This window comes from Pongo abelii, chromosome 23 (genome assembly GCF_028885655.2).
Source record: "Pongo abelii isolate AG06213 chromosome 23, NHGRI_mPonAbe1-v2.0_pri, whole genome shotgun sequence".
NCBI lineage: Eukaryota > Metazoa > Chordata > Mammalia > Primates > Hominidae > Pongo > Pongo abelii.
In genome coordinates, this window is record NC_085929.1 from 52,442,916 (window position 1) to 52,461,656 (window position 18,741).

At 61.0% G+C, this 18,741-nt stretch overlaps 1 protein-coding gene across 2 annotated transcripts in view; it reads right to left on the reverse strand.

The window, feature by feature from the left end:
• Positions 1-2,146: 2,146 nt before the first annotated feature.
• WNT7B (Wnt family member 7B) overlaps positions 2,147-18,741 on the reverse strand; it is a 55,447-nt gene continuing 38,852 nt past the window's right edge. For both annotated transcript variants that reach the window (XM_024240116.3, XM_024240115.3), the window contains exons 3-4: positions 11,941-12,212; positions 2,147-5,099 (exon numbers count right to left, since the gene is read on the reverse strand). In XM_024240116.3, coding sequence (XP_024095884.1) covers positions 4,620-5,099; positions 11,941-12,212 — 752 coding nt within the window. In that variant the 3' untranslated portion in view covers positions 2,147-4,619. The remainder of the gene's footprint in view (positions 5,100-11,940; positions 12,213-18,741) is intronic.

The following is an 18,741-nucleotide window of genomic DNA, read 5'->3' on the forward strand; positions in this document are numbered from 1 at the left end:
GCAAAGGCAGGGCTGGGGCTCACTCTGCAGCGGGGCAGGGAGGGGATGGGCTGTGGGCACCTCAGTGGGTCAGAAAGGACTCTAAGGGTACACCAATGAGACATCCTCTGCCCTCCAGGGCCACCAGACAGTGCCAAGCGAATGGCGCGGGCAGCCCTGTGGGATAGGGCAGGGTGGGCGCCAGGGCTGCAGCTCAGCTGGGAGCCAGGGAAGGACGTGGATCCCCCAAGAGAGGAGGAGGGGACCAGGTGGCAGCAGGGCAGAGGCTCTGTTCCCTTATGTCCATTCTACAGAGCGGGAAGCCCAGGCTCAGAGGCCTGGAGGAGTGAGTACAGAAAAAACCCTTTCCTCGCTCCCAGGCTGCCTCAGTCGTCAGCTGTTGCATCCCCTAGATGGGCCACCAGCCTCACCACCGGCAGCTGTGGGCACAGGCACCGCAGGGGAAGTGGGGAGAAGGGTGAGGGGTCGGAAGTCAGGGCCATCCCAGGGCAGAACTGAAGTTGCAAAGGAACTAGCCAGCAAGCTTGCGTAGAGATGGGCTCCCAGAACTCCCGCCCTTCCAGCCATCGGTCCCCACACCTTTCCCAGCAAAGCCCACAGGAATGGCCTATGTCTGGGAGCAGCCAGGTGGCAGGCCTGGTGCGGGAACCACTGGGGCCAATCAGAAGGCAGGAAGGCCCCTGGTGTGGGCGACACCTGCAGGGCTAAGCACGTGGGGGCACCACCCCATGCAGCAGTGAGTCACTGAGTGGGGGTACGAGGGGCTGGCCAGAGGGAAATGCTCCCAAAATATGAGCCTTAGGGGCGGAGCCTGGGGCTGGGGTCAGGTGGGCTCCTGGGCCAGGCCAGCAGCAAGGGCGAGGCCTCCAGCAGCCCCCCCAGGAGGATGTGCAGGGCAGCTCGAGGGGACTGGGCGGGGGGTTGAACCAGAGCCAAGAAATCAGTCCAGTCTGGGCACCAGGGCCAGGCATCTCAGAGGCTTCCTCATTCCTGGCCCTGTGGGAGTAGCCGGACCCCGGCGTGCCGCTGCTGCCGCCGCCGCTGATTCACTTACTGTCTCACGGGGAACCAGGGCCTCCTGCCAAACTGCCCAGCCCAGGCCCCATGCACGCCAGCCCCATGAGCCCCAGCGACCACCAAGTCCTGGCCCCGGGCCACCCTCTGCTCTTAGATGGGGAGACTGAGGCCGTACATCCAGAAGGGTCGCCCCAGAGGCTGCCCATGCATCAGGAAGGAACAAGGCTGGGACTGTGAGTCCAACACTCTTTTCTGGCTGTCGCCCCCTCTCCACACCCTGGAGGGGTCCATTCCCCTTAAGAAGCCCCTCCACTGGGATCTGGGTCTGGGGCCAGTTCCGTGGGTGCCCAGGCTGGGCATAGCAAGGATGGGGTCTGTTTGATCAGCAGTTCCGCCCGATGCCAGGCTGCTGGGACAGTGGGCAGTGGCCAAACCGGCCCTGCCACATGCCTCCGGCCCTCGGGGAAGCGCTGTGCATCGCCCTGTGCATGGCTCTTGCAGGCTGCAGGCTGGGAGGCCCTGCCACGGCCAGGCTCTGGGGAGAAGCAGCGGAGCCTGTGGCCAGCCGCAGGCTGTTGAGCTTCTGGGGGCCTCGTGCCACCTTCCCAGGCCTGGTGAGAGCAAGGCAGGCCCCAGGGCGGTGGAGCCAAAATCCACCAGACCCAGCTGGATGGACCTACAGGGACCCTGAAAGCCAGACCCCACCCCGGTCAGAGGGAAGCAGAGGCACAGGGGCCAGTGGGGCCTGCTGTCCCTTCTTACAGCAGCTCCGGCCCAGCCCCCAGTAACCAGATGCCAGGCCCATGGCCCTCCTGTCCCTGCAGCCTGAGCCTGGTGCTGTCCAGCAAGGCCTCAGTGTCTGTGTCCAGTACCCCAGCGCCCCCGGCTGGGTGGGGCCAGCCCAAAGGTGCCTGGAGGCAGGTAGGCGTGACTTGATCTCAAGGGTAGGCTCTGGGCAAGGGTGTCTGGTGCAAGGATGGGAGGGACGGCCCACAGAGGGGCATGAGGAAGCCAGACAGCTGGGGGCACATGAAGGCCTCGGGGGCTCGTCCTGGGTGGGTAGAGCATGTGTCCCCACTGGTGGGGCCGAAGCTGCAGGCACATCGCATGGGGACTCCACACACACTTCTCCGATTCCAGCTTTTATTGGGCCGAGCACTCCCCTCCAGGGGAGGCTGCCGTCAGAAGGGTGGGGACGCAGCACCTTGGTTGCCATCACCCCCATCTGGGCCACCCTGACCCCCGTCTCACCCAGGCAAACGGCCTGTTGCTGACAGACTTCGGGGTGGGCAGGGGCTCAGTGGGGTGCCCGGCAGCCAAGGGACAGTGCGAGTGGCTCGGTGGCATCAGGGGCCCCGAGGGTCTGTTCAAGCAGAAGGAGGAGCCTGGTTTGGGAGATGGGGGATGGGATGGGGGGTGGGTATAGGGGAATAGGGATGAGGGATAGGGGCCAGGGATGGGGTGAGGGATGGGATGGGGGATGGGATGGGGGATGAGGGATGGGGGCCGCAGCCATCCCCCTCTCCGGTACCCAGTGTAGGTCACAATAATTTAAAGACACTATAGACATTTCGACGCTATATAACAACATAAGTTAACCAGGTTCCTTGCAGAGGCTGCCGGGCCTATGGACTCAGGTGTGTTCTGGGACTTGGGGAAGGTAAGGGGATGGGGCCAGGCTGAGGGTGGGGCATTCACGGTGGCCCGGAGACTCAGAGCGTCCAGGCATGGTTAGGGGCACGTGGGCTGGACCACAGGGCCAGAGCCCAGGAGGGACCCACTTGCCCCAGGCTGAGCCCAGGCCCTTGGCTTGTCGGCTGCTCAAGAACACATTCCCACGGGCTTCCAAGAGAACACACCCTAAATGGGGGCCAGGCCGTGGGCAGTGGGGGTGCACCAGGAGCCAGCTGCAGACCATCCTCTCTGGCCTCGGACAAGTTCCTCCCTCTGTCACTCATGCTCCTCAGAGACAGGGGTGGGAGCATCCAGAAAGGACACGTCCAGTTCTGGATCCAGATTTTCTTAGCATTGGGGTCAGGGTAAAAGGACCAGGACAGGGCTAGGTGAAGCCTCAAAGGCACCGAGGGGAGTGCAGGCCCCAATGAGGCTGTCAGGGGGTGGAGGGAGCAGCCGAGTGCCTCAAGGCATGGGAGCTACCTCCTGCCACCCTGGGCATCCTGATGTCTTCTCCCAGATCCAGAGCCCCAGGCTGGGCAGGAGAAAGGTGGAAGCCTCCACTCACAGCTGCAGGGTCTCTGGCAGGTCCTTGTGCCACTCTGGGCCTCAGAGTCCCCATCTGTCAAATGGGACAAACATCCCTGACCACTCACCACCTGCCTGCCCCCCTGTGGCAGCACTGTCCCAGGGGTCAGGCTGGCTCCAGGGGGAAGGGGGTCTCTGTAAACTGGAGGTGCCAGGCCGGGAGGGTGACAGGATGAGGGAGGGAACGAAGCACTCCTGGAACCTGACGTGGGTGACATTTTGATTTGCTTGATATTATTTTCTTTTCTTTTTTTTTTTTTTTTGTGAGACAGAGTCTTGCTCTGTCACCCAGGCTGGAATACAGTGGCACAATCTTGGCTCATTGCAACCTCCACCTCCCGGGTTCAAGCAAGTGTCCTGTCTCAGCCTCCCGAGTAGCTGGGATTACAGGTGTGCGCCACCACGCCCAGCTAATTTTTGTATTTTTAGTAGAGACAGGGTTTCACCATGTTGGCCAGGCTGGTCTCGAACTCCTGACCTCAGGTGATCCACCTGCCTCGGTCTCCCAAAGTGCTGGGATTACAGGCGTGAGCCACCGCGCCCGGCCATTGATAGGATTTTCAAAAGAAGGAAAGACGGCGTGGAGGAGCCTGTCCATGGCTCTCCTCCAAGGCCGGGTCAGGGCTGTGTGGTCCGAGGAGCCCCTGCCCAGCTCACTTCTAGGACCTGCAGGCACCATGTGGTCCCCATCAACCCCAGGCGGCCTCAGCTCTGCAGGGGCAGAGGGCCGGCCAGGTGGGGCCGGGAAAGGAAACAGGGTGTCAAGGGGATGGGCTGACACAGATTACGGAGTTAGGACTGGCTACGCATTAGTGCTGAGAATCCTCTTCTGATACTAAGAAAACATAAATAATTTGTGTCAACATCTGTCCCCACCGCCCCAGGGCCTGGCGGCAGACCCAGCCTGGGAACTGGTCTTGAGAGGCCAGCCAGCGTAGCTTTTCTGTGTCCATGCCGCCAGGTGGGGCCGGGGACGCTCAGTCTCGTCGTCACTTTGCTCTCTGGGATACAGGTGTGTCCTGGAGGTTCATTTTCCCAGAGAGAAGAAAGGGAACTTGCTGGGCCCCGTCGGGGAGCACCAAGGCCCCTGGCCTTGCTCTCTCAGTGGATCACGGGCGCTGTTCTGCCGCAGGAGGTGATGGGAGAAGGTGGCAGGAAGGAGCCCCAGGGAGGCGGGCAGAGGGCGTGGGCCCCGGCCGGTGCCCTCCTGCACCTGGAGCTCCCCGCTTCTGCACCCGCCTCTGTCTGCCGCTGGCAGCACCAAGGCAGGGAAGGCGAGGAGTGGATGTGCAAAACGCCGCTGGGTTCCGGGGTGCCCGCGGCCACCTCCGGGCCTGGCCTCACTTGCAGGTGAAGACCTCGGTGCGCTCGCTGCAGGTGTTGCACTTGACGAAGCAGCACCAGTGGAATTTGCAGTTGCACTGCCACACCTTGGTGTACTGGTGGGTGTTGTAGCCTCGGCCGCAGCACATGGTGTCACAGCCGTCCGCACCGGGCGATGTGCGGTTGCAGAGACGGCCCTGCGTGCCCACGCTGCCCGTGGCCGCGTCCTCCTCGCAGTAGTTGGGCGACTTCTCAATGTACACCAGGTCTGTCTCCATGGGCTTCTGATAGCTGCGCAGCTGTTTGATGCGCAGGAAGGTGGGCTGCCGCAGACGGCTGGCCCGTACCACCTCCACCTGCACGGCCGCGTTGTACTTCTCCTTCAGCAGGTGGCCCACCTCTCGGAACTTGGGCAGCGTGGTCCAGCAGGTCTTGGTGGTGCAGGAGCCAGACACGCCGTGGCACTTGCACTCCAGCTGCATCCGGTCCTCTAGAACCTGAGGGCAACAGGGAAGCTGCTCGGTGCGGCATGGCCCAAGCTGGGCCCCTCCAAGTTCCCCTACCCCTGCCTCCAGCCCAACCCTGGAGCCCGCTCCTCCACTTGCGGCTGTGTGACCACAGGTAAGTGTCTCTCCCTTTCTGAGCCTCAGCCTCCTCATCTATTACATGGGGCTGTTAACAATAGGTCTCCACTGCATAGAAGGTTGTGAGGGTGCAGTGAGAATATTCAGGACTTGGCAGAGCCTGCTGTACATTTATTGAAGGTATTTTGTTAGACTCTCACAGCGCTTCAAGGAGATGCTATATCCTGGTCATGCACTGGTGAGGAAACATAGGCTTGGGGCTGTGGGACCTGCTGCAGGTCATAGGCAGCCCAGCAACAGTAGGTGCTTAATAAATGCTCATTACCCCACCCTGCCATCTCTCCCGCTCCCCACCCTCGGGCTTGGTGTAGGGTCTGGCATGCAGTTGGTGCTTAACAAATGGCTGTTTAATGGAAGCCTGGAGTGCCAGTGGCCCTCGGTGCACATTTGCCCAGGGCCGAGGGGTGAGCAGGGGAGGCAAGTACATGGGTCAGCGAGGCCCGGGCGTGCTGAGAAGCCAACAGCCCCGGCCTGCCCACTGTTGTTCTTTCTCCCCAGCTCCACAAGGGCCCTCCACGAATGCAGCTGAGTGTTTTCCTTGGGCCTCCCTCCATGGCCCCGGAAGGCTGATTCCCAGAGCCAGCCCTGACCCCAGGTACTCATTTACCCGGATCGAAAGGGCCCTGCCAGCCGGGCCTGATTGAAGATGGGGAATTATTAGCTGGCGCCCCGCGGCTGCAGAGGGGCCATTTGTCAGCTGTCAGAGCTCTGCTGGCCTCACTCAGCAGCCCAGCCCTGCCGGGGCTTGGCCACCCTCTGTCCCTCGGGCCAGAACTCACGGTCATGGGGCACCTGCTGTTGGCCCCCAGCTCTAGCCTAGTGGAGAAGTCCCCCAAAAAAGGAATGAATGAGTACAAGAAAAAGAGGGAGAGAACCCCACAGAGATGGCTACTGCGCCAAGCAGCTTCCCTGGCCTGGTTACATGAGGTCCTCTGGGGCTCACAGTTCAGCATGGGACATAGTGAAGGTGCTGTAGGAACCCCAGAGAGCCTAATCCTGCTGGAGTGAGGGTGCTTGAGGTAGGGGCTTCCTGGAGGAGGTGTGGGTATCGATGGATGAGTCGGAGCTCATTAGACAAAGAGGACAGCATTCCAGGAGGGGTTCAACATGAGCAAAGGTCTGGAGACCACTGAGCATGAAGGAAAAGACTGGGCCCTAGGCCGGCAGGTGGGCGCTGGGCGGGGCCTAGGCTGGCAGGTGGGTGCCGGGTGGGCCCAAAGGCTTATCAGGTGGGTGTTGGGTGGGTCCTAGACTGGCAGGTGGGTGCCGAGTGGGCCCTAGACTGGCAGGTGGGTGCTGGGTGGGCCCAAAGGCTCATCAGGTGGGTGCTGGGTGGGCCCTAGGCTGGCAGGTGGGTGCTGGGTGGGCCCAAAGGCTCATCAGGTGGGTGCTGGGTGGGCCCTAGGCTGGCAGCCTGGAGCTGGGGTGTTCTCTGATCTGCATCAGTGATGCCCTTGGACAGAGACTGGGGAGACTGGGGAGACTGGGGGGAGGTGGGAGAGGGAGGCTGATGCCCCTCCCAGGATGGCTGAGGGTGGGAGGAGCCCAGCTGTCCTGAGAAGAGGGCGGGCAGCTTTGGGGAACTGCGGGGCTCGGAGGCTGGGCTGAGGGGCATCGGGGCCAAGATCATGGGCCAGAGCCTGGAATGGGTGTCCGGGTGACGCCCAGAGTGTACTGGGACCTCCTCCCTACCTCCTGTCCCTCTCCCGTCCCTCTCCCGTCCTGTACATCACCCCAGCTCCCTGTTCATCTCCGCTGGGATCTGTCCCCTCCTGGAAAAGCCCTTCCCTCCACTAACCTGCCCTTCAAGCCTGGAAGCATCCCTGGTCCTGGCCACACAGCCTGCTCCGACGCTCCCCAGCCCAGGCGCCACCCCAGGAGCTGCCCTGACGGTGGCCCCCCTCGGAGTTCCAAGCCGGGAGAAGTTCACCCCACCCCGGGCTACTCACCCTCCTCAGATGGGCCTGGATGGCCGGAGACCTGGCAGGCCTGTCCAGACTAGAGGGTGTGCAGGCCACGTGGTCTGGGCTCAAGCTGCCCTCTAGTGCTCCTGCTGTGGCCAGGATGGCTGCCCCTGGTACTGTGCCCTGTATGCCTCCCCCTCCTCCCTCCCCTGTCCCTGTCTCCCGGTCTTCATCAAGGCCAGGGAACCCAGCTGCATGCTACTGCCCGCCTGGGGATAATCGGCCCCTGCAGGGCCAGGCCCGTGACCATCCGCAGATAAAGCCTATGGGGCCGCTGCTTGCCGAGCGAGGGGCCACATCCTCGCTTGGCTGGATCCCTTGGGTCAGAGCCTCTCCCAGGAAGTGATCACAGGGTTCAAGAATGTGCCGTTTCCTTCTCCAGTGCCCTGGCCATTCGAGCGACAGCAACGGTGGCGCCAGCGCTGAGACCGGCCTCCTGCCCCAGGAGACCACCTGGCAGGGCACAGAGTGAGCTCATCTTGCTCAGGGGAGCTGCAGGCTGCAGCAGGGGCTGCTCCTCCAGGCCTTGGTTCCTCCTCGACCCTGGGGGCCTGGTTGGGCGAGGCGGGTAGTGGACTGACAGGGCTCCAGGAAAGGGCCAATTCAATGTTCTTTCCAGAATAAGGGTGTAGCCTGTGCTCTGGAAATAGTGCTCAGTTACAGCCAGGCAGGGGAGTCATGGGGTTGGTGGACCAAAGTCCTTCCAGCGTGAGGCTGATCAGCCCAGGAGCCTGGCGTCCGATATTCTGGGGCCGACGGAAGGCACCTCACCCTGGATCCTGGCCACGGCCTGGGCTGTGGAATGAGGTGCCTCACATCCTCTTCCACAGCACCTCCCATGCTTGCCGGTCCCTGCCCCTAAGTGTGGCCCTGACCTGTGAGCCCCTCAGGGACACAGCCCACGTCTGCTTCACCCTCTGACCACAAGCCCACAGAGTGGATTGAATGTGGCCTCAAGTGAAGTTACATCATGAGCCACTGGCTGTGAGAAGGAGAGTGTGGAGGGTGTGCCCCTCCCAGGATCTGGCGCTCCCTTTAGGACGGTGTGAACGATATGCCCACCCAGCAGGACGCTGTGGACCCTCAGTCAGGGAAGGGCTGTGCAAAGACGTGGGACATGGCCAGCTAATGGGGTTCCCACCCCCTGGCTCCAGGAGCTGGTGGCACTCCACAGTGATGGCTTCTAACCTCATGTCACCAAGAGAGGTGCCCTCAGCTGTCCGGACAACAGCCCCCAGGCCTCTGCAGATGGACAATTTCCTGCCTTCACTGGGTTGGTCTTGGGGGCATGGCCTCTGTCTGCCCTGCTGACCTGCCCCGCACAGTGGTGGGGACCATACACCAAGGGCAGAGCTGGGGCCGGGTACTGGGCACTCAGGTCTCCAAAACCTCAGGGGCTGCTCTGAGAGCTTTCTGCACAGGCGCCCTGTGGCAGCCCATTAAAGGCCACCCCAGCCCACCAGGAAGCTTGGGGAAGGGCAGCCAGGGCCTTGGTCTGGTAGAAGTGGGGGCAGGCCTCCAGACTCTGCCCATCTCACTTTTGCCCACCAGGGACATCAGCCTGGGCCACATGCCAGCTTGGGGAATGGCATAGTAACCCCCCAAATTCATGTCCACTCAGACCCTCGGCAAGTGACTTTATTTGGAAGTAAGGCCTTTACAGATGTGATTAAGGAAATGATGGGGAGAGGAGGTCACCCGGGGTTGTCCAAGTGGGCCCTAAATCCAGTGAGAGGGTCCATATGAGAGATGGAAGAGGGCCAGGGGCAGTGGCTCACGCCTGTAATCCAAGCACTTTGGGAGGCCCAGGCGGTCAGATCACCTGAGGTTAGGAGTTCAAGACCAGCCTGGCCAACATGGTGCAGCCCCATCTCTACTAACAATAAAAAAATTAGCTGGGCATAGTGGCACATGCCTGTAATCCCAGCTACTCAGGAGGCTGAGGCAGGAGAATTGCTTGAACCTGGAAGGCAGAGGTTGCGGTGAGCAGAGATCAGGCCACTGCACTCCAGCCTCGGTGACAGAGCAAGACTGTCTCAAAAGAGATGGAAGAGAAGACTCAGGCTCAGAGAACTGGTGCAGACAGGCAGGGGCTGGAGGGATGCGGCCACAGTGGAGGAACACTGGGAGCTGAGGAATGCTGGGAGAGCCAGGAAGCCTCCTCCCCTGGTGCCTAGAGGGAGTGCAGCCCTGCCAACCAGCACCTCGGTTTTGGACTTGGGGCTCCAGAGCTGAGAGAACAGATGTCCTTTGCTCTAAGGCCCCACCCGCGGCACTTGTCTGTGGGGGCAGTCAGCTGCTTTCCACCCACCTCACTGTGCAGCAGGGTCCTGAGGAAGTTGGGGGGCAGGGGTGGGCCTGGTACTCTGATGGGGTCAGGGCCCCAGCACCAACCCAGGATGGGCTGGATTCAGTGCTTATGGAAACTTCCAGAAGCCCCACCCTACACCGTGATGAGCACCGTGCTCCTTAGAAAGGACCCTGTCCTGAGGGTCACCGTGATGCCACCACCCTTGGCCTTTTCCAAGGGTTTAGGCCACACTTGTGCCCCACAGGTGCACAGGGTGGGGGCTGTTGGAGGGGCAGTGAGGAGTTGGGGGAACAAAGTGAATTGCACCCACTGTGCAGACAAGGAGGCCAAGGCCCAGCAGAAGCAGGTGTCAGCCAGGGCCTCACTGACCATTGGAGACAAGGCTGGTAGGAGAATTGGCCACGGGTGGCATCGTCAGAGCTCTTTTCTGTGGCTGTCCTCTTTGTCCCCTGCCCACCCATGGGGACCGTCACCAGCCTTCTTGTTTTCCCACCACCTGTCTCCCCAGGGGCCAGTCCTGCCTGCCTCCATTTCCCTTCTGCCTTTCCATCACTTGTGAGTCACCAGACACCTCCAAGTCCCACACCAAGTCAGCCCTGGGGTTCACACAGCACCCTAGAGCTAAATCAGACACAACCCTGGTCCTTGAGTTAGTGTCACTGCCCCAGAGCCCTGCAATGGCACCTGTAGCCCAGAGACCAACACCACCCTACCTGGCCATCCTGGCCTTGGTCTTGCCACACTGCATACCATGACCTGGGTCCCCCATGCCTTTGCCTGTGCTATTTCCTCTGCCTGGAGCACCCTTCCCCGCATCTCTGCTGTGTACACTTCCCCGAGCTTAGGCCTCCAGAGCCACTCATCCAGGTCTGCTGCTCGCTCTGAGCCTCACACTCCTTATCTTTAAAATGGGGACAGTGAGAGTTTCTTCCCCAGGAGAGGCTCTGCTCAGAACCTAAGCAGCTGGCAAGGCTCAAGGGTGGTGGTGGTTTCCATGAGGGCTCAGCCTTGCCTTCTCCTCCTCCAGGGAGTCCTCCCAGATGCCTCCGGGTAGATGACCCACACTTTCCTCTGGCCTCTCAAGGTTCGTGGGCCTCCATTATGGCATGGACTGTGATCTGCCTGTACCTGCAGACTAGTGCTCACATGCTGTCCGTGAGTTCCTTGGAGGCAAAGGCTGTGTCACTCATTCCTTCATCCATCTATTCACCCATCCATCCCTCCTTCCATCCATCCAACCACTCTTCCACCCACCCACTCATCCTTCCAACCATCCCCTCATTCATCCATTCATGCATCCACTCATCCATCCATCCACCAATAACTTAATAACCACCTGCATGATAACCTCCACATCTACAAGAGAAAGTCAAACCCCTGGCCTGGTGTGCAAGATCTCTTCTGTGCCAGGCCCTACTTGCTTCCCAAGCCCTGTGGCCATCAAACTCTGACACACTCCTAAGCAACAAGGCCCTCACTGTCCTAGGTGTGACCCCTGCACCCTTCATGTGGATCCGGTTCCCACAGCCAGGGCCCTGTCTGATTACCCTCTGCCCTGTGCCCAGCCTAGCACCTGGCACAGAAAAGGGTAGTGAGTGACCAGTGGCCTCAGCTATGGTCCCTGGGCCCAAGGGATTCTTCAGCTCCTCTTTGCCTGGAGTGGCAAGTCTGTCCCACACCTGAGGAACCCCCTAGGCTCTGCTGCCCTGGGTGCAGCCCCCAGGCCTCAGAGCCAGAGCTGGCTGGGCGTTCCACTTGGCTGGCCACCCTATCTCAGGCCATCTTGCCGCTGTGCAGCTGCTCCTCCCAGCCCAGTATCTGGGGCCCTCATCTCCAGCGGGCGGGGCCCGGCTTGCTCTGACTTCTTCCCCAGTGTGTCCCTGCCTGAATTTTCTCCATTGCCACCCACCACATATTGTCCTGCCCCGTGTGGGAGCGGCCTACTCCCCAGCACCCCTGGCTCACAGCTTCCACCTTTCTCAGGCTGTTCCTGCTTCCTGGGGGCATCCCTTCCTTGCTGAGTCAAAAGGCTGCCTCTGCCAGGAAGTCTTTCCTGGCGTACTGATGTGACCTCTGGGACCAGGAATGCCAAGGGCAGGGACATGGGCTGTGGTCTGGGACCGTCCCCAGCCAAGCCCAGCTCACACCCTGCATGGACATGGAGTCCTCATCTTAGCTGGGGGTTGTGAGCATCGCGTCAGCATTCAGAGCCTTGGCTCTCACATCTCTCGGTGGGGACAGCCACCTCCAGGTGTTGGGAGGCTCAGAGCCATGCACGTGGAGGACCCAGACAGCCCCACCTGCTGCACACCTACAGAGACAACTATTGCTGCTAGAAGAGGAGCCTGAGGCTCCGAAAGGTCAGCGGGTGACACAGCGGTCCCAGCTAACGCCCCCACCAGCCGCACCCGCACCCTACCTTCCTGCCGGCCTCATTGTTATGCAGGTTCATGAGGCGCCGCGCGTTCTTCTTGATCTCCCGAGCGTCCACGAAGCGCCGGGAGAAGTCGATGCCGTAACGCACGTCAGCCGAGCAGCCGCCCCACTTCCAGCCCTCAGCTTGGTTGTAGTAACCCTGCTTCTCGCGGTCACAGCCACAGTTGCTCAGGTTGCCTTGGCTGCAGGCAGCGGTGACGGCGTGCGCTACGCCGGCCGCGGTGATGGCATACGTGAAGGCAGCCTCACGGCTCCCTGCGGGGACAGACAGGTGCAGAAGGTGAGACCCCAGGCTCTGGGCCAGGTGGGCTCAGGCGACGGGGTTGCCGAGCCTCGATCCACCTGCTGTTGGCTGGTTGTGTGACCCTGGGCTCATCACTTGCCCCCTCTGAGCCTCTGACTCACCAAAGCGGGGCTGATGGGAGCCACCTCCCAGGGCTATGGTGGGGGCAGCGCCTGCTACACAGCAGGCCCCAGTGCACCCTGCAACCACCCTCCAGCATGCAGCGCTGCCGACAGCTTCTCTCTCTCTGTTCCCAAGACTCCGGGCAGGACAGGCCCAGTTTCTCCAGCCCTGAGAGTGAGTGGTGGGGACCCGTGGAGGGGCATGGGCGTCCATGCCTCTGCTCCTCCCAAGAGCCCCTCCTTGTGAACGGGCATTTGCACTGACCCCTGTGGGGACCAGGCATGCATGGCTGATGGAAGCTGGGGCCCTGGGGAGCATGGGGGGCCTCGTCCCCACCCCCAGCCAGGAACCCAGGCCGAAGTCACACAGCTCAGAAGCTCTTTGTTGCCATCTCCCTCTCGGTCCACCCACCTTCAGTCCATCTCCAGATCCTCGGCCCCTTTTCCTCACAATACCCCTGCCTGACCCAGGGGCCCCAGAACTGCCTGGACTTGGGCAGCAGTCCTCCCTGCTGCTTCATCCCCCCAGCCACCAGCTGGTTCCCTCCACGGGCAGTCTGGCCAGGGCCCTCGCTGGCACCTTGACTGCTCCCCTCTGCTGGTAGAGCCAAGCCCACGGCTGAGCTGGGAGGGGAGGGTCCCAGGTCAATGCCCACTGGCTGCCTCAGACCTCTCTCCCCATCTTCTGCCCAGAACAGTGACTCAGTCCTTCCAGGCGCTGCTTCCATCCCCTGGGGATTATGTGGTCTTTTTGGTGGAATTCCCTCCCACTTCATACCCAAATCCCAAGGACCTTCCAAGGCCTGCGTCTGAGGCCTCCCTGTCCAGGCAGCCTTCCCAGACCCCCAGCCAGAAGGGAGCACTTGGTACCTGACGTTTCAGTTCCAGATCTGACCCAGATCTGGACACCCTCTCCCTGGTGAGCCCTACAGGTGGGGACTTCCATATGGGTCCAAAGGCCCCTGAGATGGGCAGGTTCAGCTCTCATTTCCTCTTTGTTTCCCCCAGCTCCAGGCCAGGCCCTGTGCATCTTTCCATCCTGGCTCTGGACTCTTGGGTCCCTCTCAACCTGCCCCTGGCTGAGTCTGTGTCATTTCTGTGTCCCCAGCACCCGGCCCACGTGGACACCGAGCAGGCTCAACCATGCCAGCTGGAGGACCAAGAGCCAAACTCCAGTGAGCGGGAACCTCCCTGCCCATCTCAGCAACAGGCAGAACAGGGCCAGTGCTCAGCCCAGGAGGGCAGCTGGAGACTCACGCCGCTGGCATGGCACAGTCCCCTGCCCAGCACCCGCGAGCACCTGCACAGCCCCCAGTTGCCCACTGCTGTGCCTGTTATTGGGGCTGAGGTGACAGCCCGCAGACTGACAGTCAAGTCAGGTCTCGTCTATGAACAACGATTGAGCACCAATGGCATGCCCAGCTTTGTGCTAGGGGCTGTGTGCATGCACTGGGGCCACTTCCTTGCCCGCAGCCTGCTGGTGGCTCAGCCAGGTGGGGTCCCTCTTCCCCTAGGGTGTCTTCCATCAGGGTGAGGACTGGGGTGGGGCCCACCAGCCTTAGGAGAAGACCTTGGTGGGCTGTCTGTCTGCCGTCATGGAGGGAGCCATGGCTTCCTAGGAACTTCCTTCCTGAGAAGAACAAAGGGGAGGATGGTGTCCAGCATCCCTCCCTCCCCAGCAAGGTCCGAGACTGCAATGATCGGCCTCCTCTGAGCTGCAGGCAGCACGGCCCCTGCCTTCGAAGGGTCTCATCCTGCCAGCCTCTCCTCCTCTGGCCAGTGCCTACCCACACTGCCCGCTCCCTGCCTGGGCCAGGGCCAAGAAGATATAGGAACTCACTTCCCCGAGTCTAAATTAGGTCAAGATGACCCGAAGGGAAGCCCATGCATGAGGTGTGAAGTGGGATATTAAATGCCCCATTCTGTCTACACCCAAGCACAACAGGGCCTGCTGGCAAGAAAGCCTCAGAAATCTCATGGGGGTAGGGGGAGGGGGCAATAAATGAAGAGGGGGATCCCAGTAAAGGGTGGAGAAGGGCCACAGAGGGGTCATGGCACCTCCAAGGATTCGCTGACCTACCTCCTGGAGTGGAGTCAAGGAAGGCTTCCTGGAGGAGGTTACATCTTAAGTAGGTACAGTCTTAACAAGGCACATGGATTCACTTGCTGTGTGTGTGTGTGTGGCTGTGGCAGGCGTGCACTCCCGGCACGGGCACACAGAGGCAGATGCTGAGCTGTGGGAGGGTTTGGTGAGGTCAAGAGTGGCCACAGAGGAGGGGAGAAAGTCTCGCAAGCAGGTGGCACTTTCTGTCCAGGTGCCAGGGCCAGCTGCTGGGGAGGGCTGGACGTCAGGGCACTTGCCTAGCCACACAGGCGTGGATTCTGGAACATTCAGAGGCCGGTCGGCACCAGCACCAGCGTAGCCCACCCTCAGGGCTCTCCCCGTGTGCCGGGCGCACAGCCAGCCCTCAAATGTACTCCCATTTCACCTGGACGTTAGGATGAGGTGCGTCCAACCATGATTCCCAGTTTACAGAGGAGGAAGCAGAGGCACAGAGAGTGGCTGGAGCAAGATTCAAACCCAGGGAATGAATTCAAAGACCAGGAAGGCTGATGGAGGAGCAAAGCGTCTGGGGGCAGGGGCCCTGGAAGGTCCTTCTGACCCCAGCTTGGCCTCTCTGAGGCTAAGGTGACCTGGGGCAGGAGGAGAGAGGGGAGGTGGGCTGTGCAGCCCCCAGGGAAGATGCTGCCTGGACAGTCTGTGGACCTGGGGGAAAGGCACAGCTGCAGGCAGGCTCTGGGTAGGAGCTCTAGGGAGGCTGAGCTGGCTCTGGAGTGGGCACGTGTCACCCAATGGAAGGGGTCTAGGAACCCCAAATAATTGTGCGGGCCCAGCCGGTGGACCTTGAGGACAGATGTGGATGTCCCCTCAGAGGTCCTGAAACAACAGCCTGTGACCCTCCTCTTCCTGTCCCATGGGAAGGCTGCAGAGCAGGTCAGGGGATGCCACTGTCCTGAAGTCCCTGAGCAGGCTGGCAGGTCCACACCTGGGTTTGCACACTTGGAGGATGCTTCCCACAAGCCTCCCTCCCAGCCTCCCGCAAGCGCCTGCTCTCACCTGGCTATGCCTGCCCCAGGCTCAGACTCAGACTCAGTTACTCACCGGTTACTCATCGCCTGCCGCTCCCGCTAATTCCTTTATTTGCTTTTAATGAGCCAAACCCTCTGGTCTCTCATCATGGAGACAAGAGGGGGTGGGGGGGTGAGCTGCAGAGAGTCGTAGTTTTGGCAGAATCAGTAAGAACGACCTTAGGTCCGGCGAGAGTCGCTGCCGTGGACCGCGGGCTCCCATGCACCTGGCACGTTGCCTGTGTTGTCTGGTTTAATTCTCACAACAGCCCACGGGGGAGGGCCCGTTACCCCATGTTACAGACCTAGACGCCCACTCCGAGGGCTTTGTCATGGTGTGCCTGGGTGTGTAGTGGGAAGGGCGGAAGGGCTGCAGGCTTCCCCCGTGTCCCTCCCCACGTCCCTCCTGGGGCCATGACTGGGGCACCTTGCCAGTCCGCGCACACGCCATGCTTCCTCCAGGCTGACAGCGAGCCAGTGCTTAGACTTAGAAGCCGGTCCTCTGCAGCGGGTACAGACAGCCTGGACCCACGCGCCTTGCTCAGCAGCTGTCGGTGGCCCCCAAGGTCTCTGAGACGACTTCCAGTGCCTTGGCCTGGCCCCCAAGGCCCCGGAGGCCTGACCCCACCAGTCCTCACCCACCACTGCCTGCAGCCCAGCGTGGCCTGCCTGCAGGTCGGGCAGCCACCTCCGGTGCACAGTAACTACTCCTGAATAAAGGACCTGCTGGCTTATTGCCGCCCGCCCTGGGGGACAGCAGCCCCCTCCCTTCCTGGAATACCTGTCCACCCTCCCACATATCCATGCACTACTCAGGCTCTGGACGCAGGGAGGGAGGCTCCCTCCTCCCCGAATGCCCACTGTGGTGGGCACGCCCTCCTCTGGGCTCTCACTGGGTGCCCCTCAGGCTGCAGAAGTGGTGGGCGGGATCCACATCTGATTCTTTTGTGTACCTCCCACCCATCGCTGTTTCCCAAATCCCATGCATGAGCAGGTCTGGGCTGGGCACCTCCCCCACACCACCTTATCTCCAAGACAGCCCCATTCTGATCAGACCCACTTCACAGATGGGAAAACTGAGCCTTCAAAGCAGGAAGGGATTTGCAATAGGCCCATGGCAGTGACCACAGCCATCTGAGCTCAGCAGCTGCCCTAGATGTGTGTGGTGATGGGGAAGCTGGATGAGGGAAGCATGGATGCTCTGTTTGGGGCCGGCAGCTGTCCTGCTGGTACACTTGGGTCTCGGGAGGCCTAGGGGCCTCTCTGAAGACCCACAGCCTACCCAAGCACAGGTTTGTACCCCCAGACTCTAGAGCCAGCAGCAGCATCCAGCAGAATCCCTAGAAAATGCCACAGCAGGCTATATTCTGGCCACCTCTCACCCCACAGCCCTCAAGAGCACTGGGTGGGTTTCTGAGTAATGGTCCTGAAGGTTCCAGCCCTGCGGCAGGATTCAGTGTTTCCAGTGCAGGCTATCTCTGGTGCCTCGGCAAGTTACCAGCCCTCTCTGAGCCTGTGTTCCCATTTGACACATGGAACTCAAAATCCTCACCTTGCTGCACAGCCCTAGCTGCCAGCTCTGAGAGCAAACAGGACGAAGGGGCATGGTACCCACATCACCAAGATGGTGGGCAGTCCAGGGCCAGCTGTGGGTGGACCAGATAGAGCAAAGGACTCCAGGACAGACCCAGGTGTCTGTCTGTGCTCCATGCAGACCGGGCTGGAAACAGCCTCCTCCCCAAGGCCAGCCCCATCGGCCCTGCCCAGCTGTCCCCTCAAATCCAGAGTATCAGAGCAGCAGAGTCCTCAGAGACATGTGGGTAAACGGAGGCTGCTGGGTCAGAAATTGCCTGGCCGTGCAAGGGCCATCCAGCTCTGCTCCCTTTTCTGTAAGTTATTTGAACTCAAGCCCTCAATGGAACCCCTGGCTGGGCCCAGGACAGGCTCAGAGGGAGGAGACGCAGCCCCCTGCCCTGCTCCTGTGGTGCCAGACAGACCCTGATGTCCAGGGACAGGGGGGTGTGCTGGGGCAGAGCTGGGCCCTCATCCACAGTCATCTCACTCTGACCATGAGGAGGATGGTGGGGACCCTGGCAGATCTTTGTGAGCAGCTTCTAGAAAAAGCAGACGTGTGTCCTGAACAAAGCCAGGGCTTGGGCAGGATGAGGCTTCCCCCTCTCCTCCTCAGGGCAGAGCTGGGGGCTGAGTCCACCCTCCCAGCTGCAGCTGCCACTCCTCGCCATCCACTCAAGCTCCCTGCCACTTCCTAGCGTCCACAGGGGCTGGCGCACTTTTGTTAGAAAGCCATGGTTGAGCTCCTAATGACCTGATCAACTGCATGGAGGAGGAGGTGGGAGAGGTACTTGGTGCCCTCCTAGGAGGAAAGCCAGGAGTCTGCAGCCTCAGTGCTGGGAAGGCCCTCGGGGACCATCCAGTGCGGCTCCTCCATCCCCAGCAAGAAACCTGAGGCCCAGAGATGGGCAGCATGCTCCCCAAGGTCACACAGCAGCTCAGGAAATGGGGGATCCAGGACATGAGGTTCTCAAGTGACTGAGGTGAGGGCAAAGGTCTGTGGGCCACACATGTTCCTGGAGCCTTCTGGAAGCAAGGGGGAGGCTCAGAGTCTGACACCTTGCCTTCAAGTCCAGACCCTGAAATTGGCCAGCTGAGTGACCTCAGACTGGTGAAGGGGCCTTTCTGTGTCCCTATCTCCCTACCTGCAAAATGAGAGAATTGCTCCAATCTGGCCAGAAGGGCACACACAGTCCTGGGGGCAGGCTGACCTGAGCTTCGTGCCTGCAGGTGTGACACATGACACATTTGGGATCTTTGTGGGCAGACACACATTTGGGCATCCCTGGGCAGCAGGTGTGCGCCTCTGCACGTGTCCCTGGGTGTACACCTGGGCTGACCCTTGGAGGCAGTGCCCGCCAGCGGCCATGTGAACCTGTGCTCATGGGTCTGTGCTTCCGGCCCACACGGTTCAATTCTCCTCCTGTACTTGCCCCTCTTTTTAAAAAAATGACATTTTTGTCCAGGCACAGCGGCTCACGCCTATAATCCCAGCAGCACTTTGGGAGGCTGAAGCAGGTGGATCACCTGAGGTCAGGAGTTCGAGACCAGCCTGGCCAACATGGTGAAACCCCAGCTCTACTAAAAATACAAAATTAGCCAGGCATGGTGGCGGGCACCTGTAATCCCAGCTACTTGGGAGGTTGAGGCAGGAGAATCGCTTGAACCTGGGAGGTGG